Source organism: Verruconis gallopava (genome assembly GCF_000836295.1).
Source record: "Verruconis gallopava strain CBS 43764 unplaced genomic scaffold supercont1.9, whole genome shotgun sequence".
NCBI lineage: Eukaryota > Fungi > Ascomycota > Dothideomycetes > Venturiales > Sympoventuriaceae > Verruconis > Verruconis gallopava.
Genome location: NW_015622145.1, coordinates 263,021 through 289,341, shown reverse-complemented (window position 1 = coordinate 289,341; position 26,321 = coordinate 263,021). Strand labels below are relative to the sequence as shown.

General features: G+C 51.8%; 10 protein-coding genes across 11 annotated transcripts; 5 read left to right on the top strand and 5 right to left on the bottom strand.

Annotated features, from left to right (window-relative positions):
• Window positions 1-424: 424 nt before the first annotated feature.
• PV09_03432 (uncharacterized protein) lies at window positions 425-1,978 on the bottom strand (the record flags this gene model as incomplete). The annotated part of the gene is made up of 1 exon (XM_016356630.1): window positions 425-1,978. The coding sequence occupies one exon, from the start codon at window positions 1,976-1,978 to the stop codon at window positions 425-427; it is 1,554 nt and encodes a 517-aa protein (XP_016215423.1).
• Window positions 1,979-2,693: 715 nt separating this feature from the next.
• PV09_03431 (uncharacterized protein) lies at window positions 2,694-5,535 on the top strand. Its single transcript, XM_016356629.1, has 2 exons — window positions 2,694-3,834; window positions 3,887-5,535. The coding sequence occupies exons 1-2, from the start codon at window positions 2,818-2,820 to the stop codon at window positions 5,504-5,506; spliced, it is 2,637 nt and encodes an 878-aa protein (XP_016215422.1). The 5' UTR covers window positions 2,694-2,817; the 3' UTR covers window positions 5,507-5,535.
• A 77-nt stretch (window positions 5,536-5,612) lies between these two features.
• PV09_03430 (uncharacterized protein) lies at window positions 5,613-7,576 on the bottom strand. The gene is made up of 2 exons (XM_016356628.1): window positions 6,816-7,576; window positions 5,613-6,748 (listed from the first exon to the last, which is right to left on the bottom strand). The coding sequence occupies exons 1-2, from the start codon at window positions 6,876-6,878 to the stop codon at window positions 5,768-5,770; spliced, it is 1,044 nt and encodes a 347-aa protein (XP_016215421.1). The 5' UTR covers window positions 6,879-7,576; the 3' UTR covers window positions 5,613-5,767.
• Window positions 7,577-8,297: 721 nt separating this feature from the next.
• Window positions 8,298-10,837, top strand: PV09_03429 (uncharacterized protein). The gene has a single exon (XM_016356627.1). The coding sequence runs from the start codon at window positions 8,663-8,665 to the stop codon at window positions 10,241-10,243; it is 1,581 nt and encodes a 526-aa protein (XP_016215420.1). The 5' UTR covers window positions 8,298-8,662; the 3' UTR covers window positions 10,244-10,837.
• On the bottom strand, window positions 10,637-14,847 carry PV09_03428 (uncharacterized protein). Its single transcript, XM_016356626.1, has 4 exons — window positions 14,536-14,847; window positions 13,954-14,462; window positions 11,179-13,907; window positions 10,637-11,101 (listed from the first exon to the last, which is right to left on the bottom strand). The coding sequence occupies exons 1-4, from the start codon at window positions 14,769-14,771 to the stop codon at window positions 10,931-10,933; spliced, it is 3,645 nt and encodes a 1,214-aa protein (XP_016215419.1). The 5' UTR covers window positions 14,772-14,847; the 3' UTR covers window positions 10,637-10,930.
• A 98-nt stretch (window positions 14,848-14,945) lies between these two features.
• PV09_03427 (uncharacterized protein) lies at window positions 14,946-16,811 on the top strand. Its single transcript, XM_016356625.1, has 2 exons — window positions 14,946-15,388; window positions 15,437-16,811. Exons 1-2 carry the CDS (start codon window positions 15,037-15,039, stop codon window positions 16,570-16,572), a joined length of 1,488 nt encoding a protein of 495 aa, XP_016215418.1. The 5' UTR covers window positions 14,946-15,036; the 3' UTR covers window positions 16,573-16,811.
• Window positions 16,791-18,962, bottom strand: PV09_03426 (S-adenosylmethionine synthase). Its single transcript, XM_016356624.1, has 4 exons — window positions 18,580-18,962; window positions 18,520-18,528; window positions 17,832-18,459; window positions 16,791-17,779 (listed from the first exon to the last, which is right to left on the bottom strand). Exons 1-4 carry the CDS (start codon window positions 18,648-18,650, stop codon window positions 17,321-17,323), a joined length of 1,167 nt encoding a protein of 388 aa, XP_016215417.1. The 5' UTR covers window positions 18,651-18,962; the 3' UTR covers window positions 16,791-17,320.
• A 173-nt stretch (window positions 18,963-19,135) lies between these two features.
• Window positions 19,136-20,852, top strand: PV09_03425 (uncharacterized protein). Its single transcript, XM_016356623.1, has 2 exons — window positions 19,136-19,336; window positions 19,387-20,852. Exons 1-2 carry the CDS (start codon window positions 19,294-19,296, stop codon window positions 20,235-20,237), a joined length of 894 nt encoding a protein of 297 aa, XP_016215416.1. The 5' UTR covers window positions 19,136-19,293; the 3' UTR covers window positions 20,238-20,852.
• A 159-nt stretch (window positions 20,853-21,011) lies between these two features.
• Window positions 21,012-23,158, top strand: PV09_03424 (uncharacterized protein). The gene has a single exon (XM_016356622.1). The coding sequence runs from the start codon at window positions 21,359-21,361 to the stop codon at window positions 23,015-23,017; it is 1,659 nt and encodes a 552-aa protein (XP_016215415.1). The 5' UTR covers window positions 21,012-21,358; the 3' UTR covers window positions 23,018-23,158.
• A 78-nt stretch (window positions 23,159-23,236) lies between these two features.
• Window positions 23,237-25,505, bottom strand: PV09_03423. 2 transcript variants are annotated; one of them, XM_016356621.1, is made up of 6 exons: window positions 24,968-25,505; window positions 24,877-24,913; window positions 24,500-24,818; window positions 24,173-24,331; window positions 23,384-24,110; window positions 23,237-23,315 (listed from the first exon to the last, which is right to left on the bottom strand). In XM_016356621.1, exons 1-5 carry the CDS (start codon window positions 25,172-25,174, stop codon window positions 23,537-23,539), a joined length of 1,296 nt encoding a protein of 431 aa, XP_016215414.1. In that variant the 5' UTR covers window positions 25,175-25,505; the 3' UTR covers window positions 23,237-23,315; window positions 23,384-23,536. The 2 variants fall into 2 exon arrangements, with proteins under 2 accessions (XP_016215414.1, XP_016215413.1); XM_016356620.1 differs by having other exon boundaries at window positions 23,237-24,110.
• Between the last annotated feature and the right edge of the window lie 816 nt (window positions 25,506-26,321).

Here is a 26,321-nt window from a genome sequence, read left to right as displayed (position 1 = left end):
ATAAATATATACTTTGAGAATATCTCAAACAAAAAAAAAGAAGGCAAAAAGATAGCTCTATGGATATCGATCTATGTACATAATCGCTTGAATGGGTAATTATTTCCCCACTTGAAATCAGGAATGCCGTCATTGGCTGAAATCTCTATCCCGCAATATACTTTTTCGGGTGAACTCACATTCCCTTGCGAACCTACCCAAGCTGGAACCGGATCTCTCTCTTCGATTCCGTCCACTGCTCGAGCAGAAAATTCGATGAAACCATTTAACTTCCAACCCTTTTCGGAGTGGAACGTTTGATCTTCGATTTGAACCTCCTTGGCGCCAATCCTACTGTGTTTTTCTGCTCACTCAGTTCTTCAAGTTCGCGATAGCCTGCGCGATTGTTTCGATGCCGTCTTAGCTGTCTGACCCGATGGATTTACTACCGAATGGCTGCTTCATTTAAGATGCCATTCCAGTGTTCCATCTCTTGCATTCTTGCAACCCACTCGGGGCTTTCTTCTTGCACATGCTCCTGGAACCAGACATGTTGCAGAGTTCGGTTGTTTTCCGTCAAGTCGCACTGAAGTGTCCCCCACTTCTTGATATAAATTGCACGACCAGCATCTGCTGCCGCCCACCAGGAGGCCTGGAAGTCCTTGGGGGAATGCGACCACGGCTCAGGATGTCGGGGGGGCCGTCGATCCGCCGAGGCACCTTGCCATGTGTTGCGTCCAAGTTCGTTAGTGTTCTTCACGTCCATCATTTCTTGAAGCTCGGATTTCAGCCATTGAAAACGCGCGCTGTTGACTTCTCCGCCGTACGGTTCGGGTCCTGATGGCGAGAGACCCCACTTCTTCCGGTCCTTCTCTGTCTCCGCAGGGAAGAAGCGAATTTCTGGGTCCTCCACAAGGTCAGCCACATCGAATATGTAGCCTGCCTGCACTTCATCCTTGGTGTATCCATTCATCAACACTCTGGCGTAAGCATCGCAGTCAGTGTTGTAATATGGGATGAAGACATCCCAGGAGCCGATCTTCTTCCAAGCCTCGACGTTGATCAGTGCCAAATTGTCAAATTCGAAGAATTTGATCGCCCATTTCAACTCCTTTTGCTTTCTCCTCGCCATTTCAGTTAAGGAGCGCCTTGACTTCGGTTCCTCCTTTCCGGCTTCCTGCTCGGGTGTTGGAGGAAGAGTCGAATACTGATCCAGCCCCACGGAATCGAGAACGTCGATGACTCGATGGTAAAAGGACTTGAAAGGCTGAAGGTCCTCACCACTAAGGACCGCAATGTCCATATGACTCCAGAAGTAGAATGGCCACTGTCGTGCGATCGCTGTCCTTAGAAAGAAGTTCTGCAGCTGCGCAAAATTGAACAGCGTAGGCGTCTGAAGGATTGAAACTCCGTATCTACGCCTGAAAAGGTCGTAGTCCAAGAAGAAGGGATTATCTTCGGCGAGCAGATGTCTCTCGTTGGAATCCATAACACCGGTGTTGTCCACGATGACGATGTCATTTCTTGGCCAGCCGGCTGCGATGTAGCTTAGCACGGCTTGACGAAGCATGGAGTTGTTTCTAGTGAACGGAATGAACAAGGGCGTTCTTGGGTGCGTTCTTCGATACACATTGTAATCCGCAACTTTTGGTAGAAAATTATTCCCTATTGGAGGGAAGTAGCCGTGCAACTCAGACGGTCGAGCGCCGAGGATGGGTATGTTTGTCGACTTCACCCACTCGTAGTGCCTGTAAGAAAATATCCATAGCAAACCGACAATGCAGATAATCAAGAAATTGCGATACGAGCGTCTGCGTGGGAGCTGCGGCCGTGGCGAGGGTAACTTGATGTCCGAGGGCCACCCCATCATACCTCGACCCTTCTCCGCAAAATCATAGGCCATACGAAAGACGGAAGAGGCTGTCGGTTTGACCGAGGCTCTAAGCGACGAAGCGGTCTTGATGTCGCGGTACGGACGGCCACCCTCAGCTGGGGGCATTTACTTCGACATGCAAAAAGGAACAGTGTACGTGAGCGACTGTTTCGGCAGCGGAATGGAACTTGTCCGATCACAAAAAAAGGGATTGCGATGAAAAACAAAGATCTATGCTAACCAGAACATAGGACCGAATGTGAAACAAAGGAATGGCCGAGCATGTGTCAACAAGGCAGATTGCTCGATGAATGTCGTGAAAAGTTGAGCAGAGCAGAGGGCTCGGCGCCAACTCTTCGATCTGAGAAACATCTTTTAATTCTACCCAGAATCTTTTTGCTTTGCCTATCATTGAATATCGTGCCTTAAGCGCAACGTAATCCATGTTCCGCGTCATCACCCGAGTTTCAAGAGTGGAGAAAGACAACGGGGAGAGGGTCAGGGGTAGTAGGAAGCACGCTCCAACAGCAAGTCTTGCTCGTTCAGGATCAACACATGTTGATCGCAGTGAAGAACGCAGGTCAAAGGAAAACGCCGCTCGCTTGTTGATCCTCGCACCAGGGAGTATGGTGATCCTCGCAGCTTGAATTGCGGGCGGCAGGAGGAGAGCATCCTCCTATTTCCTCGACGGCTGGGGCCGTCCGGCGAAACGACGACGCAAAGATCGGTGGCGGCTCGGGAAGAGTCCAGATCAGCTGTAGCACCGGCCGCGGGCGGCGTCTAAATCACGTGATAATACGCCGCATTGGCGAGCCGCGACTCGTAAGGACTGCTGCCCTCACACGCGATTGCGACTAGTTCTAGATGCATAGCGGGAATTGTGGAAGCAAGGGAAAAAAAATCCGCGTAATGCAATTTCATCTCAAGCCACAGCAGCAGCGTGGTCGTGGTGGAGCGGGCAAGAAATGGCGCCTCGGAATTTCCATCATCCTTATGAGCCCTATCCGATCCAGACCCAATTCATGACCGCGGTCTATGAATGCATTGAGCAAGGCAAAATAGGCATCTTCGAGTCACCCACAGGCACCGGCAAATCTTTGAGCCTGATATGCGGCTCGTTGACCTGGCTGCGGAATCACAAAGCAAAGGACATTGAAGCAAGTCTGGAACAAGATGAACCAGACATCGATGAGCCTGATTGGATTGTGGAGCACGCTCGCAAAGAGCGCCGTGCGAGGGCTCTGCAACATCGGCAAGATCTCGAAGCGCGACTTGCACGTATACGACAGAATGAACTGAACCTCCAGAAGAAATACGAGCGTGGCGAGCCTCCTTCCAAGCGGCAGAAAACTGCTCAAGTCGGCGGAGATGAGGAAGGCGGCGAGGACCAATATATCCTGGACGATTATGAGAGTGACAACGAACGCCAGGGCGGTCGCCAGCTCGGCGCCGCGACAGACTACGGCGTTTCAACAGAGACACAGGCGATTTTAAAAAGGCTCGGCATGTTTGCGGGAATGCAGGCCGAAGAGGACGACATGGAAATGCCCGACGAGCTCAAGATTTTTTACTGCTCGAGAACCCATTCGCAACTCTCACAGTTTGCAAACGAGCTCCGCCGGGTTCGCATACCTCCGATCCTGGTCGACAGCGACGTCAATCGGTCGGGCGAGGATGATGTCTCGGAAGGAATAAAACATTTGACGCTGGGCGCGCGCAAGAACCTTTGCATACATCCCAAAGTGAGCAGGCTGTCCGGTGCTACCGCCATCAACGAACGCTGCCTTGAGTTGCAGCAGGCAAAAACATCCCCTGATCGTCGATGTCCGTATCTGCCGAAGAAGGAAGACCAAGCTCTGGTCAACAACTTCCGCGACCATGCGCTCGCCAAAATCAGGGACATCGAGGATCTGGGAAACGTTGGGCGCAGGATTGGGATCTGCCCTTACTACGCTGCTCGCACGGCCATAAAGCCGAGCGAGGTAAGAACCGGCTCTGCGCGACTTCCGGTGCACGAGGCTGACCTTTGCACAGATCGTGACGCTCCCGTATCCGTTACTGCTTCAAAAGACTGCTCGCGAGGCTCTGGACATATCGCTGAAGAACCACGTCATCATCATCGACGAAGCCCACAATCTCATGGACGCGATCACGGCCATGTACTCGGCCAGCATATCTCTCACCCAGCTCGAGCTAGGACGGTCACAGCTTATCCTCTACCTTTCAAAATTTCGCAACCGACTGAAAGGCAAGAATCGCGTCTACGTGACTCAAATCGTGCGCGTTCTTGACTCCTTGATCAGCTATCTCAAGGCCGAAAACGGGACTGGTGGCCGGCAAGCTGGCGTGGTGCCCGTGTCGGACCTAATGTCCGGCAAAGGCGTGGACCAGATCAACCTGTTCAAGCTGTCCAAGTACATACAGGAAAGCCGACTGGCAAGAAAGGTGGACGGATACGTGGAGTTCACGGAGAAGGAGGCGCAGAAGAGCGCGGGAGGGAAGGCGTCACACGGCGACCGGGAGCGCTCGACTCCCGTGCTGACGCTCATCGAGAACTTTCTGATGGCCCTGATGAACCCTTCCAAAGAAGGCCGGTTTTTCCTCTTCAAGGCGGAGGACGACCAGGGCGTCGGTCTGCAGTACATGTTGCTCGATCCCACCTTTCACTTCCGCGACATCGTCGACGAAGCGCGGGCCGTGATCCTTGCCGGCGGCACCATGTCGCCCATGGACGACTACATCAAGCACCTCTTCCCGTACGTGCCGGCGGCACGCATCATGACGCTGTCCTGCGACCACGTCATACCGCCGTCGAACTTGCTCGCCTGGTCCGTCGCGCGCGACAGCGCCGGGCACGAGTTCAGCTTCACGTTCCAGAACCGGGCGTCCGGGTCGACGATGCACGGCGCCGGCCGGACGCTGATCGAGCTCGCTCGAGCGGTTCCGGACGGCGTGGTCGCCTTCTTCTCTAGCTACGCTTACCTGGACGCTTGCGTCAAGGCGTGGAGGGAGGCCAGGTCGCAGCATGCACCTGCGTCCATGTCGTTATGGGACGAGCTCAACTCCGTCAAGCCCGTCTTCCTCGAGCCCCGCAGCAGCAGCAGCAGCAGCAGCAGCACAGGCGGCGACTCAGGCTCAAGCTCGAACGGCGCGAAACCCAGCGCCGCGGCAACCGAGGCCCTTCTGGCCTCGTTCGCCAAGACGATCAGCGAATCCACCGACGGTCGAGGCGCCCTCCTCCTCTCCGTCGTCAACGGCTCCCTCTCCGAGGGCATCAACTTCTCGGACCGCCTCGGCCGAGCGGTCGTCGTCTTCGGACTGCCCTTCCCCAACGCCCAGTCCGCAGAGTGGAAGGCCAGGATGGAGTACGTCGCTGCCAAAGAGGATGGCGCGGCCGGCGGCAAGGCCGCGGCGCAGGAGTTTTACGAAAACGCGACGATGAGAGCCGTCAACCAGGCCGTGGGGCGAGCAATCCGGCACAGGAACGACTACGCCTGCATCTTCCTGATCGACAGGCGGTACGGCAGCGAGCGGATACAGGGGAAACTGCCCGGATGGATCAGAGGCAGCCTGAGAACGTGCGACGACATGCGCGAAGTACTGCAAGGAACGAGGGCCTTTTTCGCAGCTAAGAGAGACGGTCAGAGTCGGTGATCCCCGACTGCTTCTACTTTACATTTATCTCACATCTTTGAATTTGTTTCTTATTTTTTCTATTCTTTGCTCTTTTTTTCCCCCTTTATTTGGGTTTTCTGTTTTTACTGTGTCTGCCTTTTTTTTTTTTCTTTTGACCCGTCCTCTTTGAGAGCCTAAGGGTATCGCCTTGAGTGACCACGAGCAAACTGAGCCACACTGGTTCGAGTAGCATCTGTGAGGCACGCTCAACGCGGCCGCGTGAAGGTGTGCCAAATTTTTTTAACTTGCTTTGGCGTTCCCGTCGTCTTCCAGATCTGCCCACCTAACCGGCGTCGGCGTCGATCCGCCCTCGCTGTGCGTTGATACTCCTCCTGCGTGTGTCGAGACGATAGCGGCTGCGTCGGTGGCGACGTTCGTCGCTACCTGCGCCGCAGCGCCAGCTCGTCTCCGAGCAGCGCGGGCAGCAGCACCCCTTCCGCCCCTGCCTCTTCTCAGGGGCCTGCCGTCCGGGCCAAAGTTCTCCGGAGTGCGAAAGACGGATTCGGCCAGCGTCTTGAGGTTGCCGACCTGCTCGCCCCTGCTCGCCTTGATCTCTGCGATGCGACCCAGGAACCTCGCTTGCCTTACCACGTCCTTGTTCAAGTTTGCCTGACCGCCTTCGGGCAGCGGCGCGTCGAGGGGAGACTGCCGCGTGAGGTCGTGCTTTCGCTCGATCGTGGCGGGCGACGCGATGAGCCTCGCGGCGCCAATGCCCAGGAGGTCTACATCCTTGAAGGAGTACAACGGCTGGTATTCTGGGCTTGGCTGCTCCGGCCTTCGAGCAAATAGAAGGTCAGAGCCGATGCTCGCGGCCCACTGGCAGTTGTAGATTTGGCCCTGATACTTGATCACGGGCTCGTCCGTGCCCAGATCCACGATCTGCAAGCCGTCTTCAGCAGAGACGAAGCCGTCCGACTGCTTTCCTGTAGCGGCTAGACTCATAGCCTCCAGGTCGCGGAGCAGGCGCGGCTGAGTGAAGGCGGCGGTGTCGTCGTTGGGTTTGTGCTCGGCGGGACTTGATGCAGCATCGCCATCGTTGCCTTCGATTCCCTCGTTTGCGCCGTCGACGTCGCCATCCTCAGGGCCACGTCTTCGCTTCTTGCCTGCGTGCGGCGCCTTCCCCCTCGCTTTGGTTGGATCATGTGGCGCGAAGAGCTCGTCGGCCTTGCTTTTCGGCTTCAGGCCTGACGTGTCGGGCAGCTCGAGCACGACGTAGTAGTCCTGGCAGGCGCGTTAGAAGACCGACAGAGCATGTGGGCCCGTTCACGGATCCTGATATGTTGCTCACCTCTGTCTCGTTCTCGGCGTACTCATATTCCCAGTCAGCGTCGTCGTCGCCAATCATGTCCATGTTTGACGGCACATGCACTTGCTAGCGACATTGCAAGTTGGGATGGGGGAGAGAATTTGCAGACTGTCTTGCAGATGACGGGAGCTGCTGCGCTGATGCTCTCGCGATTCTCACGTGGCCTAGTAACCGTCGCGCCCTTTGTCTCTCCGTTACCGACGTAGAACCCGTGATGGATGGGGGGAGCTGCAATGCTCTGTTCCAACAGCTTTTTTTTTTCCTTCCCCGTCTTCCCTCTCAATCACGAGTGACGACAGAGATGCCCAGTCCAGCTTAGCGTGTGCATCGTTCAGGGTCTTGCGGCCTTGTTGCCCAACAGTTCGCCCTAAACCAGGCGCGGATGCGATGATGACTACAGAGGTACTACAGGCATGAGACCAAAGGGCCAAGCAGCGTCTCTGAACGGACTGCAGCTGGGCACCGGCAAAGCGGCAGTGCGTCCTGGGAAGACGGATCGCTGGACGAGGCCATGGCCGTCTGCTCAGGAGCGTCGTCCAGACGACGAGGGCACACCCAAACACAAACAACGAAGGGCGTCAAGAGCTCGACTCAGAGAGCTGGTGGCCCAGGCCCGGGTTGTCGCAACGCAGGGCACCACCTGCATGATCCAAGTGGTGCACAGGGCATGATGAAGAAGGACTGGAGTGGGCGGTCGTGCCGATTTTGTTGGCCCGGAACCATTCGCTTTGCTGCGTCGCTGCTCTGCTGCATCGCACGGCGGGCGGCACCAGGCAGGGTTGCGCTGTCGGACCTGCGACCGGCGCTGAAACGTGGGCGCGCGGTTCGGTGTCGGCGAGTGGATGCGCGTGTGCTGAGCGTGGGCCGGGCGGGCTTGTGGCTCTTGTTTCTTCGTCGCCGCGACTCGACATAAATCTGCGTGCTCCGCATCTGTTTCGAGCCCAGCGCCCCGTCTTCTCGCCCTCGGCAGCCGTGCCTGTCCCCCCGTTCTCGCCGACGACGCCCCCCCCAACGCCGGCCAAGGCCTGGAAACGCAAAGCTTGAGTGCCGCCGGCGCCAGTGCCAAGTGCAAGGCTCCGGCGCCGCGTGCCCAATCCGGAGCCGCTACGTCCGATCGCGGGCGGCTCGACTCGGCGCCGGGCTCACTGGCCGTGCTATCGATAGCCCCAGCCTCTGACGCAGCGTCGCCCACCCGCCAACCTTCCGCCCTTCCCGAGCACAGCAGCGTCCCCCCGCTTTGCCGCGCTCGCTGCTGTGTTCGTCGTCCTCAGCTGCCGCTTGCTTCCGCCTTCTCTGCGCGCTCCCGCTCAACCGTTGGCCACAGGACCTGGCCACGTCCGAGACCTTGTTCGCTGGCCCCGAAATCGCACCCTGCATATGCCTCCCATACTGCCTTGACCGTACATTCACCATCGGTGTCTGCTCAGTCAGCGAACCTTTTCCTCTTCACACTCAACCACTCCTCCTCCTCCTCCTCCTCCTCCTCCTCCTCCTCCTCCTCCACAATCCTCTTCGTCACCCTTGTAGGCAGTCTCGTTTCAACTGCCGTCTCTTCTACCGCCGCTCTTTCCCGTTGACGACCTTGAATTGCGACATTCTGTACATCACCGCCCGGCCCACCCCAACCAATTCACCGACGCAACGCAACGCGGCGCATACACACCGATTCACCATTTGAGAAGGCGACATCCTTGCGCCTTCATATCCCCGCGCAGCGTCCACAGCTGTCATCTTCGTGCTTAGACAATCTATGCCCTCACATCGATAGTCAGCCCCAGCTTCCCGCGAGCGCGCCTTGAGCGCAAAAGAGTCCTCAACCACCTGCAGCCATGCGCTTGCTCAGTTTTCGCGCCGCCCTCATAACCTCCGTGATCTTCATAATCACAATTGGCGGCCTGCTCACCCATTATGCCACACAGCCTATGACGGCAGAGGCCTTGGAGGACGGCGAGTGGATAGCGACGTCCAAGTCGGCCATCGATCGAGCTGTGTGCCGCTGGTTCGGTCTATGCGGCATCGCACATGTTTGGCAGAAATCACGGTGGAGAAGCGTGCCCGGAGAAACGTACAGTCCACCCAAGAAGCCGAGAAATTCGTCCGGCTTTTGGGACTCTGGCGACGAAGATGAGAGACTGTGGACCACCTCGGAACGCATCCTCCGCGAGATCCCGCAGTACGTCATCGACCACGCGCCTTACGTGCATCTGTATTCCGGAGAAGAATTCTGGCCCAGCGATATTGGCGACCATCTGGTACACACGACGCCACACGTCAACTACACACCCGTCGATGTAGACATGCGTCGTCCGAATCTGTCGAACCTTGACAATCTCAACAAGTACGGCATACACACCTTTCTGAAGAGCGACGACAACGTCGAGCAGAGGCCGGAATGGCTAGGGTCGAAGTACAACATTCCAGAGGCGTCGCACGAACATGTTCCCGAGAGTGTCCGGTTTCCAGGCCGTCAGGGCCACTGGCGATGGCATCCGTTCCCTGGCATTCGCGAAGACCCAGACTTTGACAAGTGGTGGAGCCCCAACACGACCACGCCAGATGGCCACAAGATCTGGCAGGAATCGGCGTCGGGTCAGGCAGAAGCTCGTCTTCACGACTATCACTCCGCAAGCGTTTTCAAATCTGACTTGAAGAAGCGGACAACACGCGAGCCGAGAGCAGGTGGCCGTAGTGACGCACCGGTGATCATGCTCGTGGTCGACAAAGGAAACGACGTCGTCGACGCGTTTTGGTTTTATTTCTACAGCTACAACCTTGGCAACAAAGTCTTCAACATCCGATTCGGCGACCACGTCGGCGACTGGGAACACACCTGTATCCGCTTCTACAAAGGCAAACCGAAAGCGATCTTCCTCAGCGAGCACGACGGCGGCGCGGCGTACGCCTGGGAAGCCGTCGAGAAGATCGGTCAGCGGCCCGTGACATATTCTGCGACAGGAACCCACGCCATGTACGCCACGCCTGGCGTGCACACATACGTCCTGCCTTTCGGCCTTCTGCATGACATCACCGATCGTGGACCCCTCTGGGACCCCGTGCTCAACATGAAGTCCTACACGTACGACTACAAGAAGGATTTGCTTCGTGCCTCGACGCTCAACCCGACCGCGCCCACGAGCTGGTTCTACTTGTGGGGCCACTGGGGCGACAAGTTCTATCCTCTCGACGACCCGCGCCAGTACCGTTTCGCGGGCCAGTATCACTACGTCAATGGTCCGCTGGGCCCTCGCTTCAAGAGCCTGGACCGCGCGCTCATATGTCAGATCGCCAATCGCAAGCCCTGCCACATCCAGTACTGGATCCAGGAGCGCATCTACCTCAGCTCGGGCCCTTTGGCCGGCAAGGGCGACGAGCACGACGGCAACTCGGACCAGTATCTTGGAAAACCTTGAAACAAATATCCGCCTTCCCGGCATTATGTTCATACTCCAAACTCCTTAACCCATTCCTATTCTCCATCTCGCTTTATTTCGGCAACGCCACACAGCACGAACTCTGTCCGCCTTCCACATTTCTCTTTTGTTCTTCCCCCTTTGTTCGGGCTTCCGACGCTCATTCATGATACCACCTAGACGACCAGGAACGGAGTTTTAAGACCTTTTGTTGTCGTTGTTTTGTTTTTTGATGGTCCATTTTTCCCTCCCCTTGTTATTGGATAGATGAGATAAGATTAGACATCCTGTCTGGCTTTTCCGCGTCGGTTGAAACCCTACTTAACGAAGAGAGGGAGGCGGAACCACTTCGGGAGACGGCGAGCGTGAGAGAAGTGGCTGTGATACCCAAACGGCATGCACGGCGTTTTTTTTTTCCACCACTATTTTGACTGAATGAATGGATCAGGTTTCCAAAGAGGAGATGGGGGACCGGAGCGCTTGGTAGGCTCTACGAGCTTCATTAGAATACAAGAGCTGTAGCCGAAAGAGAATCTGAATTCATCGGCATCCTGCAAAGAACAATTGAAAGAAACCCTCATCGTCCCAACCTTGCCAATTCCTTGGGTAGTAGCATCATTATCATCGTACGCAATGAAGTCCTAACAACTAGAGCATGAAAGAAAGACACTTCAAGGCTATGGGCAACTAAGCCTGCGCCTGAACCAGTTTGAAGCCCTCCGACACCGCCTTCTGGATCTCTTCATCCTTGTGCTGCAGAAGCCCAAGAGCGAATGCCACGTCATTCCATTGCCTTTCATTCTCGCAGCGTTGTAACCTGGCAGCAAGTTTGGAGGCGAGCTGCTTTGCGTGCTTGTCCTGTGGGCAACACACTGTCAGTGACTGGTGTTTCCTTGCCTGGGCCATCTGGCGCTTTCCAGGAGAAACAAACGTACCTTTTCGATGAAACCGAGCAAGAACCTGATGATCCTTCTAAACGCGTCTTCGTCCAGCTTGGGGTCCGCAGAGAGCAGAGAAAACATGTCCACAAAGTGATTGTAAACAGCGTTGTCCTTTGTTGCGAGCTCCGTGAAGAACATGCGCGACATGTCCTTGATCCTTCTGTCGTCGTCTTCTGTGCACTTGGCCATCTCACCAAGCTGTCCCTTGACCTTGACCTGGCCCGCCAAGATCAGGAATGTCAGCGTCATCAGACATGTTCGTCTGACGGACACATCCTGATCATTGAGACGACGATACAGGAAATCCGTGTTCTCATCAATGAGGTGATTGAAGCATACGGCCATGTCACCAAGGGCTACAACCAGGTTGGAACGTACGGTTGCATCTTTGGAGCGCTCAAGAATAGTGATTAGTAGCCCAAGCTGTCGCTCACAGTACTCGGAGCTAACACACATGAGTTTTGCCATGCAAAGTGCAGCTTGTGACTGAAGGATGGGATCTGGGTATGTAGTGTTGTTGGCGCAGATCTCGGCAACGAGTTGGCCATATGAGCTTAATATGCTCTTGGGTCCGTAGAGAAGTTCACGCTCTCGAATGTGTTGAATGGCTTCAGTGAAGTCGTCCTCCGTGGTGCCGGCAATGAGGTCGAGTTCATCCTGTTCTTCTTCTGGCGCTGGAGTCTTCGATTTTGTTAGGCGTTTGCTTTTCTTCGTTGTGGTCGGCGGTTCAGTCGGCGCGGGCGTAGACTTGCGAGGCGTCTTCGTTCCACCCGTCTTCGCTTCCTTTTCTGCTTTTCGCCGCTTGAAATCCTGTTCACAGAGCTCAAGATGCACAATCTGCTTGATGGCTACATGGCCAACAATGAATAACAGTTGTGACAGAGCGGAAGCAGGCTTCTGTGTCTCAACAGGTGTTGGCGGCCTCGACTGCTCTTCTTCCTCGCCATCCACTTCCATTGCATCAGGATCACGAGTTGTCCTTGACTGCGTCTTCGTGAAAACATGCTTGGTTTTGCGACGCAAAATCTCTGTGCATAAGACGTCTGGATGTTTGGCGAGCGCATAGATAGCGCCAATGGCTTGCTCAGCGACACCAAACCACTCCTTGCTGCTCGAAACCAGCTCCGTCATGGCAGCCAGACGCATGAGCACAGCATGGTCATTTGGAAGCCTACCCATTGACTTGCCTTTCTGGTCTTTGTTTTTGTTCCCGATGACATTTATGCGCTGCAAAGCAACACAAGTATATCTGGCAAGCACAAAGTCACGGCGACCAAATTCGCCTAAGCCTATACGCAAGCAAGTCTCAAGCTCCTTGACTACAATATCAGGATCTGCTACAGCGAGCATACCCAATATAATAATGGCTCCGCGACGCTGGCTCTTGGAGATATCCTTCTTTTGCACACCGTACACAGCCCACAGTTTCTGTATGACAGCCTCGTTTATCATTTCCTGTGTCATCATTGTGCTCAAGAGCTGCTCTAGAGAAGTCAGCTCGGCTGGTGATGCACCAAATGTTAAGCTGATCATGTTTCGTGCGACGTAGTTGGCCGCATCGTTAGGACTGAAAGAGTCTGGAGCGTCAAAGAACAAGCCTTTATAACACTCAATCAAGTGCGTCTGGACACCCTTGCCTTCGTCACTGTTCCCTTTGGTCCAAATTAGTCGCAGCATCCTGCGGATACCATCACGAGCCGTCTCGACCTTGTATGCATCGAGCATGACAAAAAAGTCCATTGCTTCGATTATTTCGCTCTTATTTTTTGAAGACAGTAGTTGCATGACTGTAGGCGATGCATCATGCAGAACTTCTATGAACTTTAGCGCCTCCACGTAGTATCTTCTCGTGAGCTGAAGTTTGCTGAGTGCTTCAGCAGTAGCAGCTTCGGCCTCAAGCTTCTCTATTGCAGCAGCTTTCTCTTCATCCGTCATTTCGGCCGGTTTTGGTTGATCAGCTTCGACCATTGTAGCATCATCGAGGAGTGCCGTGTCAACAGTGTTGTCGCTAGATTCCTTCTCTCGTAGCTCCTGTGGAGGCGTCAAAGCATTGATTTCTGCATCGACTGTTTCCAATCGCTGATTCCACTCTTTGAAGGTAAGAAGGCCACCATGTAGGACCGCGAACGGATGAGTCTGCACAAGTTTCCCAAGCAGTTTGATTGCATTGCGCCTGACATTGCTACTCTTGTCCTCCAGACTCCTTGCAGCGAGCTCTGCAGCCGTCTGTCTGCGTTTTGGGAATTTGGTCTCGAGATCACAAAGCTTGACGTAGACCTGCAGAGCACGACATCTGCAGTACGGATTAAGATCGAGGAATCTTTCCTCGAGAACGTCAAAGAAAACGTTGATTTGAGCTTTGTGGTTCTCACTTCGCTCACCATCTGGCTCCTCCTTGCTTAACATGGCAATCAAGTTTCCACAAACCTCGATAATGGCGCATCTGAGAGTATAAGATTCGCTATCCATGAATTTCGCAACTGATGTCATTTGCTTGATGACTACTCGAGGAACCAGCTCAGACAATTTTGCAATAAATATAGAGACGGATTTTGGCCCTCTGGTATCATTGCTGTTGAATTCCTTGTTGCTTAGCTCGCGAAGCACGTCCTCGGCTAGCTGAGGGTAATCGTATTGCTCAGAAAGAATCTGAAGAAATTCTGCCATAGGTTCTGACAAATGTTCAAAATAGGATAAATTTTGAACAATCGCCGTTTGTGCAGCTGCCCAGTGTGAGTATCAGCCCTGGAACCAGAAGAATGAACATACCAAAAGCGTGTCCATGGTGTTTAACAGCTATGCAAAGCACTCTGAATGCGTGCATCTTGATCGCCTGGCTTTTCACCCTAGCCTCGCTCTCAAGAACTAAGTACACTGGTCGTGTGAATAGGCTGACAAATGTATCTCGTTCGGAGGTAGTAACGAATATTCGTGCTAGCTTCAACCTGAGGACTTTGCTCATAACGTCCAAGGCAGTCTGCAGCTGGGCAGATGAATCCCAAACGCCATCCTTGTTTGAGCCTTTCTTTATGCCTTTTCCACCTCTTCCGCGGACTACAGTTGACGACGCAGACTTCTCTGAAGCCTTGGTCTCCACGACTGCAAGAACCCATTGAAGTAGGAAGCCGTAGACTTCCAAGAGTTGCTTGTGATGAGCAATCGTTTCCTGCTCATCGGCCTCTAAGTCTGCGTTGGCAGCATCTGCAGCAGCCGACACGCTCGAAACTATGAGGTCAAGGATCTTGCTAAGACTTGTAGGTGGGAGTATCGACGATGATCTAGAGAGGCAAAAAGGCGCAGAGTCAGTATGTTACATTTCGCTGCGGTTTCAATGAAATGGTAGATGCGCACTTGAGTAAGAATTGTAGAGTGTCAAAATTGAGTCTTCTCGTGATTGCATCTGGGTTTTCTGCAACAGCATCCACCACAGGATTCAGCGCGCTGTTTATGAGCGCTGGCGTCAGAGACTCCGGGTCGTTCTCGCAGTCTGCCAAATCAGAAGGCGCTTCGGGAGTGGCGATGGTGGTGGGGTCACTGAGATACTGCTTGAGAGCATCGTTTATATCAAATTCTATCCGTTCGTCCATTTTGAAAGGTTAGCTTGAAGGTGGTAGCTGTTCACATCGATAATGCGTGATAGTGTGGGCGGTTGGGACTTGTGCGATCAGAGAGTGGCTTGAACGCGACTGCTTTTGTGTTGACAAACAATGCCAAGCAGGGCAACCACGACCCTCCCAAAGAAAGTCGGCAGGTACTACTACCGTAAGTGCCAGCAACACGACAATCACCACAGCCACCAATTTCGCTGCGACCTCTATCCGAAATTTACCTGCCGTGCCATCACCATCTTACATGGAGAGCCCGTCGCGCCCGTCTGCGCCTGCGTCCTCTTTCGAAGCCTTTTATAGACAGTCACAGTCACAATCTCATTCGCCGATACGCGCGACTCTCGAAATGCGTGGCACGCGACTTCGTCAGCAGGCGCCACTGGAGATACATGAAGATCCTCAACAACCATCAGCCGAGGACGAAAATGATACTGTCATGGAAGAGAGCAGAGAGGTTCTTGAGGAAAGCGGATGCACGCAAGACGACAGCGAGGACGAGGACATTGACGACTCTGTGCTTCAAGATATTGAGCAATTCCAGAGGTCTTTCAAGGACATTGGAAAGAATTACAGACTTATCAACCGCATAGGAGAAGGTCAGGGTGTTCAAATTCAACTGATATGCAGAAATTGATAATGTTCAGGAACATTCTCGACCGTTTACAAGGCAGAGGATCTTCAATACGACCAGTTCAAAAACGACTGGGATATTGACGAGAAGGAACGCTTGAAATGGCAGTCCCCGTCGCGGAGAGGTCATCGACCAAGGCCGAAGCGAAGTCGGTATGTCGCAATTAAAAAGATTTACGTCACAAGCAGCCCAATCCGTATCCTCAACGAGCTCGAATTGCTACACGATCTAAGGGATTCTGATTCTGTCTGTCCGCTTATTACTGCATTTCGCCATCAAGACCAAGTGGTAGCCATTCTACCGTACTTCCAGCATCGCGACTTCCGGGAGTACTTCCGAGACTTTACCGTTGGTGAAATGCGACAATACTTTAAGAGTTTGTTCACTGCTCTGAAAGCTGTCCACAAAGCTGATATAATCCACCGTGACATCAAGCCTACTAATTTTCTCTACAATCCTGCGCAAGCACGAGGTGTCCTTGTGGACTTCGGCCTCGCTGAACGACAAGGAGTCGACTGGCAGGAGTGCCCGTGTAGCTGGACTCCTGAAGAGCGATTATACCGGCATGAGAATAGTCTTGCTGTTGAAATGGCTTGCGATCGTGGGAGTAATGGTCCTGCTTTATATCCAAGAAACGACACTCGTCCTTCAAGACGTGCTAATCGTGCTGGAACAAGAGGCTTTCGCGCTCCAGAAGTCCTTTTGAAATGCACAATGCAAACCTGCAGTATCGATATCTGGTCCGCAGGTGTGATTCTTCTCACCCTCCTTGCGCGTCGCTTTCCTTTTTTCCACAGTGCAGATGACATAGACGCTTTGCTCGAGCTGACAAACATCCTGGGAAAAAAGAAGATGGAGGAGACCGCATACCTGCACGGACAGATCTTCGAGACAAACATCCCGTCCTACAGCGATAAGGGACATAGTTTTGAAAAAATCATATTATGGTCTACAAACCGCTCGCAAAAGGATAAAAACGGCAACCGCACACAGGGTCTGAAAGCAGACGAGAAAGAGGCTGTGGCCTTTCTTGAGCGCTGCATGGAGTGTGATCCAAGCAAGAGGATAACGGCCGATGAAGCTTTGAGACATCCTTTCATTGCTAACGCAGGCATTGGCGATGGCGATGAGGACATCGATCTCCTCTGATTCGTAGATCAAGCGTAGCTACGGATTTTGCGTCAACGCAATTTTAAGCATTTGGAGTATTATACCCGCATTTGGGCGGCGAAGGAATATTGGTTTCTGGAAGGCATTTTGAACATCATGAATTTCGGTCTTGTCTAAACCTGCATGTTAGCATATCGAACTGCTGTTTATTTGGTCTAGACACAACTGCTAGGCACGTAGACGAATTGAAACTTGAGTTTCGAAATCTGGTGTTCAGGCTCACAAGTTGATTTGCGAAACCCATTTCTCTTTCATTATCTTCTCTACTACCTCTACAACTACCTGATCCTTCAGCTTGCCGTGGAAAGACAACGTGCCCAGGCATACGGTACATCACCCAGTCTGGGTATATTCGCAGAAGATAAAGAAAAGCTAACAAACCGTCGTTGCGGAGCAACAGAAAGAAAAACCCCCGAGGAGTGGTATCTTTTTGATGGGAGATGTTGAATAAGCCTCCCTTAGTTTCAATAACGCCTGCGCTGTATGCTCATGAATCATGATCGGCGTCGTTTTTTTTGAAAACATGATCTGCACTTGGACCGCTCCGTAAGGGTCTATGTTGAATATGCATGAGGAAAAGAAACGTGTCTGTTTTCCGTATAGCATTCGATCTTTAAACTCGTCTCGTCGCCACAAAAAGAACAGATCCATGATGAACAGATAGTCACAAACGCCGCCCGTGATATATGATTAGATGTTGAAGTTTCGTGGGAAAAAAAAGGATCATTTAAAAGATGAGCTTCTTTGGCTTCTCCCAGGCGAAGTTTTGGTTTGTGAAGTGGCCATTCTTCGCAGTCTGGTTGTAAATTGGCTTGGTGAGATCAAGCTCCTTGACAATGACACCGGGTCTCATGTCGAAGTTGTTTCGGATGATCTGGACAAGCTCCTCGGAGGTCTTGCTAGAGGTGCCGTAAGTCTCAACGAACAACGAGAGAGGCTCAGCAACGCCAATTGCGTAGGAGAGCTGAACGAGGCAGCGGCGGGCAAGACCGGCGTTGACGAGGGACTTGGCGATCCAACGGGCCAGATACGCGGCCGAGCGATCCACCTTGGAGTAGTCCTTGCCGGAGAAGGCACCACCGCCATGAGCACCCCAGCCACCGTAAGTATCTACAATAATCTTACGACCAGTCAGGCCAGCATCGCCTTGAGGACCACCAATGATGAAGAGGCCAGATGGTTGGATCTAAACACAAGTTAGTACAGACTGAGTTTCTGCGCAAACAGGGATGACATACGTGGTACTTGGTGTTCTCGTCCAAGTATTTGGCTGGAATGACTTCCTTGATGATCTTCTCCTTGATTTCCTTTCGTAGCTGCTCCGTAGTGATGTCTTCGCTATGCTGTGCGCTGACAACAACTGTGTCAACGCGAAGAGGCACAACGGCGCCACAGTCGTGCTTGTACTCAACCGTAACTTGAGTCTTAGTGTCTGGTCGCAGCCACGGCAGACGACCGGAGTTGCGTGCCTCCTTCATAGCAGAGTTAAGCTTGTGCGCCAAGATAACGGTTAGTGGAAGCATCTCCGGTGTCTCATCCGTAGCGTAACCAAACATAATACCCTGGTCACCGGCTCCAAGCTCTTCGAGAGCCTTGTCGTAGTGTAGACCTTGAGCAATGTCGGGAGACTGTTGCTCGATCGCGACAAGCACGTTACAGGTTTTGTAATCGAAGCCCTTGCTTGAATCGTCGTAGCCGATGTCCTTGATAGCATTTCGGATGATCTTCTGATAGTCAAGGTGTGCCTTTGTAGTAATCTCGCCAAAGACCATGATCATGCCAGTCTTGGTCGCAGTCTCGCACGCGACCTTGGAGAGTGGATCTTCAGCAAGACATGCGTCCAAAATAGCATCGGACACCTGGTCGCTGTGTACGTAGAAATTGGTTAGAAGAGATTGGGCGCAATAGACGTTGCAGAAAACCTACGCAATCTTGCTGTGAAGAAAATCAGTACATATTAGAAGCTAGACTGTCAATCACACGCACTCTGGATGTCCCTCTCCCACCGACTCGGAGGTGAAGAGAAATGTTGGGGTTTTGACGCCGTTGGTCGTCATTTTGAACTGGATTATAAGGACGAGAGTGTGCGAAGAAAAAGAATCGCAAAAACAATTCAGTAGCTCCCGGTTACTGGAGTAAGTGAGCGAGGGTGCAACGACCGAATATGTACGGGAGCGAAGAGTTGAGGTCTTTTAAGAATCTTGAAATCAGCGTCCCGAAAAATAAATGCCGAAAGATTTTAGCGCGATTTCGCAATCGCTTAACCACGCACGTCGTTGATAGGCTTCGTTGAGACCACGTTTTGAGACTGGCAGACTCTGCTATTTAATTTGCTTCATATACCCCGCTAAAATTCTTTGCTTCCAAACGCCATCTTTTAGCAATTAACGTCACGCACCAGAGTCCGAGTTCAACCGCAAGCATTTTTTACAGGAGTTTGCGACATCGGACAACGAATTTGTCAGGCAGAAAGGCTGCAAGGCAACAACCGGACACATCGGCGTCTTCGCCGCCGCAGTTCCATAAACCGAAAGAAGCTAAAAGAAAAAATACTTTAATAGCGCGCTAGCTTCGCTTGAATTGGATGAAGATCGCTCTGCACTAAACTTCAAACTCCGAGTGCGACTGTACCCCTAGGTTTCTACAGATGTGGCTCGGACCAAGTGTTCTTGCGTTCGACGAACTTCCTTAATCTTCAGCATGAGTAGATATGGCGTTCTGGTCATGGGGCCAGCTGGCGCTGGTAAGTGTTTCCGCGGGCTGTGATAGTTCCTAAAACTGATGCAAGTGGAGGCAAAACAACATTCTGCACCGCCTTGATACAGTATCTACAAACGAACAAGCGATCATGCTTTTATATCAACTTGGACCCAGCTGCAGAAGATTTTGCCTATGAACCAGATGTTGACATCAAGGATCTTGTCAGTCTTGAGGATGTTATGGAGGAGATGGGCCTTGGCCCAAATGGAGGGCTTATCTTCTGCTTCGAGTACTTGTTAGAGAACATGGACTTTCTTACAGATCCTCTTGAGAGTGTGACTGAAGAATATCTTATTATCATCGATATGCCCGGACAGATAGAGCTATACACCCACGTGCCTATACTGCCAACCTTGACGAAACAACTTACAGAGGGTTCATTGAATACTAGACTGTGCGCTGCCTACCTGCTCGAGGCTACGTTCATAGTGGACCGTGCAAAGTTCTTTGCTGGTACGCTGTCTGCTATGAGCGCTATGCTTATGCTCGGAATACCGCACGTCAACATTCTCAGTAAAATGGATCTTGTGAAAGGCACGGTCACGAGAAAGGAGTTACGCCGCTTTATCCAAGCTGATTTAGACCTACTTGACGACATTCCTTCAGCAGACCAGAGACTCAACTTTGCTACAGAGGACGATGAAGAGGCCATCGACCCGACAGCGAGCGAGAATGTGATGGCTGGAGCTTCTTTTGCACGGCTGAACAGGGCAGTTGCAAAGTTAATCGATGACTATAGCCTCGTGTCCTTTCTGCAATTGGACGCCCAAAACGAGGATAGTGTTGGCGGCATTCTCAGCTACATTGATGATGCCATTCAGTTTCACGAGGCGCAGGAACCGAAAGAGCCAAAGGATGAAGTCGAATGGGATATGGGGGATTGATGATGCTCCTGAGAATGTCGCATCCAAACTCTGTGCAACGTCATTCCTATAAAGTGAGTATTCTTGGAAGGTAAACCTACCTTTTGCACAATTAGGCCGCTCTACCATCTAGCAAGGACAGGTGCTGGGCCAATAAGTTCAAAGTTGGCCGATCAAACTATGCATCCACTCACCATGAGTTATTTGTGATCTTGTTCAGGAATGAACAGAGATGACATGAGACTGCCCGTCAACGACGTAATCAGTTTACCGCACAGCCAGTAAACGCTCTTTGAAGTAAATTCTCGAAGGAGGATCTCTTGTTCTGCTCAGTGTAGCAAATAACCAGAACAAGGGTCGGAGGTCTCAGGTTGCACAGCTCATCATAGAAAAGAAATTCATTTTGTACCTTTGTACGCAAGAGGCAGACTGAGGTATCCATCTGGGGTTTAATAGGTACAACTCGAAATCACTTCACTAGAAAGACATGAGTGCCTTGGGATACAGCTGATATTGATTCCACGTCTTAAATGTTCGTGAGGCGTGATTTAAAAGCTGGTCGTTTCAGTTTGCATTTGATGCCATTTCGAGAAGTCAAAGCATAGCTGTGAAATATCATGCTCCACCAAGTCGTCTTCCATCATGATGTGTCCCTTGGCGTCTACCGTCATCCTTTGAGGATTCGAAGCGCAGACGTGCAGCCTCGCAAAAACTGAGGCCTTAGAGACTCAACACTCAAATGTGAAAAAGATGGCACGGGCCTTCCGCAGCTTTCAAGCCGCAGAACAGCCACGTCCTCCGTCCATGCCCGTCAACAGAATATCGAATACCAATTTGCTATCGATGGATCGTAGACAAAATAAAAAATTTCATACAATATCAACACATACCATTCATCAATCTCAATGATATCTCTTTAACTGTACGGTCTTGGGCACTGATATACACAAACGTTGACGCGAACTTGGCTTTGTCAAATATCCCGTGGGCAAGGACTCGACCACTCCAAGTCATCCAATAGGACTTTCAATACTGGTATTTCATCTAAAAATCGACTGGGCATGATATCTGTCTGAAAGAAAACTATTCAATCCGGCCTTGGCTAGGCAGGAAAATTCCTGCTTTGGCTGCGCAATCCCATCATGGCTATCATGGCTACACCGACAGTGGACAGATTCCTTGAAGGCATCTCCGAGATAATAAATCGCAGCGATGCTGAAGAGCTTCGGAATTGGATGCCGATAGAGCCTGCTTTCCCCGATATTTATAACAATATTATACAAGAAATGAGATCTCAATTTCCTGCAGACCCGGAAAAGCCTGCTGAGGTTAGCTCGCAGCTTGAGGAGAAAGTTCGACCTAAACTGTCATCAGTGTTGCTGACAAACGGCGACGAATGGACTGGATTTGCTGCTTTCATGTGCCAGTATCTTGTCTACCTTCGAGAGGTCGATCCAGGAAATTTACTTAGCACGTACAGACAGTTGACGGAATTGGTATCGAAGTGTAACAGCGCACTTAGTGCTTCTGAGGTCGGAGTTGTCATGTTGCCGGTTGCAGTAACCTACGCAAAAGTGCTGGCCCGACTCGCCCTTGGATTAGAAAAGCAACCGGAGCTGATCGCAAACTTCGTAGAGCAAACAGATGAAGGCGGGGAGCGCCTGTCTTTGCCTGAGAGAGCAGCAAACACAATACGCAACGGCTTCGTCGCATGTCTCAATGAAATGGCACAATATACATCAAATCAAGCTACAAAACCTTTCGGGCGACATGCTGGCATCTACAAGCTCGCAAATATCTGTCTCAAGATATTTTTCGGATGCCAGAAGACAAAAAGTGCAGAGCAGATTTTTACAAACATAGGGGCAAAGTCACCGCCCATCGAGATCTATCCGCGATCAGAACGAGCCACATACTTATATTACCTCGGTCGGTTCTATTTTACAGTCAATCACTTTTATCGCGCACAAGCTGCTCTTCAAGCGGCATATGACGAATGTCACAAACAAGCCACCAAACAACGTCGACTCATTCTTGTTTACCTCGTCACCTCAAACATCATCCTGGGCAAGTTTCCATCCGAAGCCCTATACCAGAAGCCCGAGGCACGAGGCTTTCGAGAACGTTATCAGCCCATCTGCAACGCTATACGCAGCGGCGACTTGGCAAGTTTCCGTCGACTCACTGCCATGGATAACGAACACGCAGAGTGGTTTCTCTTTCACCGCGTGTTCCTTCAGATTCGAAGTCGCTGTGAAGTCCTTGTGTGGCGGTCTCTCAGTCGAAAGGTGTGGATACTCCACGGCGATCGCGGGCAACCCGAGCTTCGTCGTCCACCATTCCTCGAACTTGAAGATCTTGTGACTGTTGCCCAATATCTTGAAAAACGTGCGCTTAACCCGCTTAGTTTGAGTGATGGTGGTCCTGGAAATCGCCATACGAATTGGGTATTCATGTCACAAGATCCTCCAAAAGCCTCCCGTTACGTGGACGATGATTTCGAAGGTCTCGAGGAAGACGATGAATTCTTCGACGAGGAAGTCAATCCATTCCTCTTGCCCGATTTGCAAGTCATTGAGAGTGTAGTTAGTAGCTTGGTCAGTCAGGGGCTGATCAATGGCTACGTGAGCACACAGAAGAAACTGGCAATCCAGGGCGCAACAAGGAAGCCTACGCTAGAGGCAGGTTGGCCGAATGTATGGCAAACTATCAAGACAAGATGCGAAAAAGGAGGAGAGGATATTCCGGGGTGGAAAAGACGGAGGATAGGTTTTGCACAAGGTGGTAGACAGTTCATGTGAGTGAAGCGAGGCTGTTGGGCTTGCATCAGACCGCACAGAATCCTGGGAGGTATCTAAATTCATAGCTCAAATGCTCATGTCACCCAATAATAGAAATGTAGCTCAGTTCTCCATTAAACTGGGAGATAGGCCGCTAAAGTTCTGTCAGCTCACCAAAAAAAAAAAGAAAATTCTATCGAACTATGAAGTCTTTCTTGCATATGACACGACCTCGAAGCTCTGTCATTATGAAGACAGGTAGATCTTGCTGGCATAGGAGCATTCGTAAACAACGCGGTCGAAAAGTAAGATGATTTATCTATGTACAGAGTTGGTACCAGCTATGATTTCTAGGACACGCCACAATGCTGGAAAGGGTATCATTACATCGCCAATATGCAGAATCCCATATACGGGTCCATGTAATTTTTTTTTTCTTCTTTAGAAAATCGTCAAGCTCTGGCACTGTGTTGAGAGGGGAGGGGGTCCGCATGGATGGCGGACGCTGAGCGCTGAACACTCACAATTACCAAGGCGTGGCTAATAGAAACGCCGCGAGTCAGCGAAACCAGAATACTTTCGCTCCGGTCCGGGTTTTTCGGGTGCCGATTCCTCCCCAGATGTATCATCCTCCAGCCAAGTCGTCGAGGTTTGTTCTGGTGTCCTCTCTGCTGTTGTTTCTACGTCATCGAAGCGACTGCTATTTGTCCAAGGCTGATCATCGAAGTCCGACGGGTTGTACAAGTCGTATCTCTTGTCATTGACGAACTCCTCCAATCTGACGTCATGCGTGACATGAATTGCCCTATCGTAGGCCTCGGCTGTCTTGGATTCGTAGCCAATTTGGCTGTTGGTTTGCGATGTTGTTTGGTCGTAGCCCTTCCGGCTGCTGCCACCTGTCCTCGAGGTCCCGTACTTCAATCCGCTCACAACTTTGCCTGCTTTGACATATCCAAAGAAGTGATTCAAAGCTGGCAGTGAAGCGACAATGATTGCAACGTGCGACTCAATCCCAGACCATATCCAAATTTGCAATGATACCCAGGTCATGTCGTAAGTATAGAAATAGATCTTGATAATGTAAATCATGCGGAGGATGCCGCATATGCATAGACTGAAATCAAGTTAAAATTTTGAACCACTTGTAGATCAATCTAACAATTCGTAAAAACTTACAAGAAACCAACACCGAATATGCCCGTCAGTGCGAGTTTTTGCTTGAAGGAGATCTTAAGATGCCAGAACAACGCCATAGGCAGGATGCAGACCAAGAAGTCCTGCACCATGCTTATAGCTGCAGCTGTGACGACTGCAGCTGCTTCATCGGCACATTTCCTGTAAGAAGTTGGTCAGCCTGCTGCTCATTTGCCGGCTATCGAAGTTTCATTTTTCATTCGTTCTCACAAACACGAACATATCAACCGTCCGTTCATGCCCACGCTTTGGCGCAGGACTCCAAGCACAGAGGCAGCTAGCAGGATTGGGAAATGTGAAATCTCTTACCAGTCGCCTTGGTGAGCAAGCAGCCAGAACGCATTACCCATGTTCCAATATGCATTCAAAGGTGTGCACTGAGTGAAAGCAAAGATATTGTAGCCGATATTATAAATCATGACAGAGGCAATAGCAGCATACACGGTGTAGCGGAATACCTGTGACACAGATCCACCCAGTCGTCTGTAGAACAACAGAATCGAGATCCTTGTAGTACTAGAGGACCAAAGATAGATAATCTCCATGGCGAACATAGCCTTTCGCGCCTGAACCAATTGGTCAGGAGGGATATCCCAAATGTGTTTATCCCATCCGTACTTCGTGAACGCTGCGCCGTCAAGTCAGTGTCTCATACTGGAATGTTGGAACACAGACGCTGCCCATACCTAGGATAAGGATAGCGGCGAAACCTGTCAAGGGGATCTGAACGCCACTCGTTAATGCGCAATTCGAGGTTTGGGGAGAATCGCGTTATACCAGGTTCATGATGATGAGGAGATCGTCTAGGCCGAAGTTTTTTGCGAGGAATCCTCGCGTGTACACGCGGAGAGCGACTGTGAGATAACATAGTCCCAACAGGATGCTCTCCTCGACGACGATTCCAGAGCCATGCGTGGGAGGGTTTACGTAGTTTGACTTCCACGACATGGCCACCTCCAAAGGAACATGAGGGCCGCCCGGCATGTTTGCTGGCACGAGCGCGAGACAGCGGCTCGCCTCGTAAAGCCTCTAGGGTGTTTTCCGATTGGCACGATCAATGATGATTCTTGATGGAACCAGACGAGAACGACGACGACTGAACCAAGAGGATGGCGGATTCTGAGATGGCGACATACAGGAAAGATGCCAGCGCGGTGCGGAAGGTCGGGAACGTACACTTTAATGAACCGCGAAGCTACAGTCACTCCCCACGGCTGATGCTAGGAGCGAAAAACCGTTGCGCTACCCTCTCAGGGGAGACATGAGTCGAGGGCAGCCGGCCACGCGAATGATTCGAGAGAGCTTCATCTCTATCGTATGCGGAAATGCCCCCGCTTGCCAATCGCCACCATTAGCGAGATCCAGCAAGGCACGGAACTATGTCGGTCTCGGAATCCAGGCCAAAAAGCCGGCAAACGACGATAGAGAACCCTGCAGGGCATCTTTGATCATCCTCCGCTTTGGCCGGTGCAGATCCGGGGTTCTAACTCTGTGACTTGGTTAGCCCAGAGCCGGTTGTGAAGAATCGGTCCGGGGCAGAGATCCACACCGGCTGACCTCGTGCACCACCGCCAGCCCCACAAAGGTTTCAAAGTTGTCGCTAGTTTGCTCCGTGGGTTTGTAGGCTAAGTCGAATGTTCGCACTTTGTGCCTTGCAGGTGGGTATTAGAGTTAGGTGACACGGGATGGAAGATATCTGGACTTCTGAAAAGGCGCTCTCGTGATCTCGCACCACGCGTCAACGCCCTCTTGCCAGGGCATCCTCCTTCGACTCCTTGTTGCTCGAGCCCTATTGTTTGGCTTTATTTACGCAGGGCAGGGCAACCTCAATATTTAGCTTCACCAAAATCGCCATCCTATCTGCTGTCGTGTTCGTCTGTTCGGCCCGGACAATCGATTGGTGACTCGTTTCGATCAGCAAGAAGGTTTCTCCAGCCCATGGCCGCTGTGGTGATCTGCCTGCCAGGATTCTCAGCTCGTCGGCCGCGTCCTTACCAAGGGAGACTGGTGCATCCGACTCGCTCCATCAGGTACAGTCGAGAATGCGGCTGCAGAAAGAAATTCACAGGTGCTGCGCTCTAGAATGGACCCTACCGAAACACGCACCATGACTGCCATGTCAATCCAAACT

Bases quoted from the DNA above. Each gene is read 5' to 3' on its own strand.
- PV09_03429 (XM_016356627.1), top strand. From the start codon at position 8,663: ATGCGCTTGCTCAGTTTTCGCGCCGCCCTCATAACCTCCGTGATCTTC.
- PV09_03427 (XM_016356625.1), top strand. From the start codon at position 15,037: ATGGAGAGCCCGTCGCGCCCGTCTGCGCCTGCGTCCTCTTTCGAAGCC. The intron at 15,389-15,436 runs GTCAGGGTGTTC...GATAATGTTCAG, and splicing joins TATCAACCGCATAGGAGAAG to GAACATTCTCGACCGTTTAC.
- PV09_03431 (XM_016356629.1), top strand. From the start codon at position 2,818: ATGGCGCCTCGGAATTTCCATCATCCTTATGAGCCCTATCCGATCCAG. The intron at 3,835-3,886 runs GTAAGAACCGGC...ACCTTTGCACAG, and splicing joins CGGCCATAAAGCCGAGCGAG to ATCGTGACGCTCCCGTATCC.
- PV09_03428 (XM_016356626.1), bottom strand. From the start codon at position 14,771: ATGGACGAACGGATAGAATTTGATATAAACGATGCTCTCAAGCAGTAT. The intron at 13,908-13,953 runs GTATGTTCATTC...CACACTGGGCAG, and splicing joins ACACCATGGACACGCTTTTG to CTGCACAAACGGCGATTGTT. The intron at 11,102-11,178 runs GTACGTTTGTTT...TGTTGCCCACAG, and splicing joins TGCTCGGTTTCATCGAAAAG to GACAAGCACGCAAAGCAGCT.
- PV09_03423 (XM_016356620.1), bottom strand. From the start codon at position 25,174: ATGCCGGGCGGCCCTCATGTTCCTTTGGAGGTGGCCATGTCGTGGAAG. The intron at 24,914-24,967 runs GTATAACGCGAT...AGTGGCGTTCAG, and splicing joins TCCTCATCATCATGAACCTG to ATCCCCTTGACAGGTTTCGC. The intron at 24,332-24,499 runs GTAAGAGATTTC...AACTTCTTACAG, and splicing joins CTTGCTCACCAAGGCGACTG to GAAATGTGCCGATGAAGCAG.
- PV09_03426 (XM_016356624.1), bottom strand. From the start codon at position 18,650: ATGACGACCAACGGCGTCAAAACCCCAACATTTCTCTTCACCTCCGAG. The intron at 17,780-17,831 runs GTATGTCATCCC...ACTTGTGTTTAG, and splicing joins ACGAGAACACCAAGTACCAC to ATCCAACCATCTGGCCTCTT.
- PV09_03424 (XM_016356622.1), top strand. From the start codon at position 21,359: ATGGCTATCATGGCTACACCGACAGTGGACAGATTCCTTGAAGGCATC.
- PV09_03430 (XM_016356628.1), bottom strand. From the start codon at position 6,878: ATGGACATGATTGGCGACGACGACGCTGACTGGGAATATGAGTACGCC. The intron at 6,749-6,815 runs GTGAGCAACATA...CGCGCCTGCCAG, and splicing joins ACGCCGAGAACGAGACAGAG to GACTACTACGTCGTGCTCGA.
- PV09_03425 (XM_016356623.1), top strand. From the start codon at position 19,294: ATGAGTAGATATGGCGTTCTGGTCATGGGGCCAGCTGGCGCTG. The intron at 19,337-19,386 runs GTAAGTGTTTCC...ATGCAAGTGGAG, and splicing joins CATGGGGCCAGCTGGCGCTG to GCAAAACAACATTCTGCACC.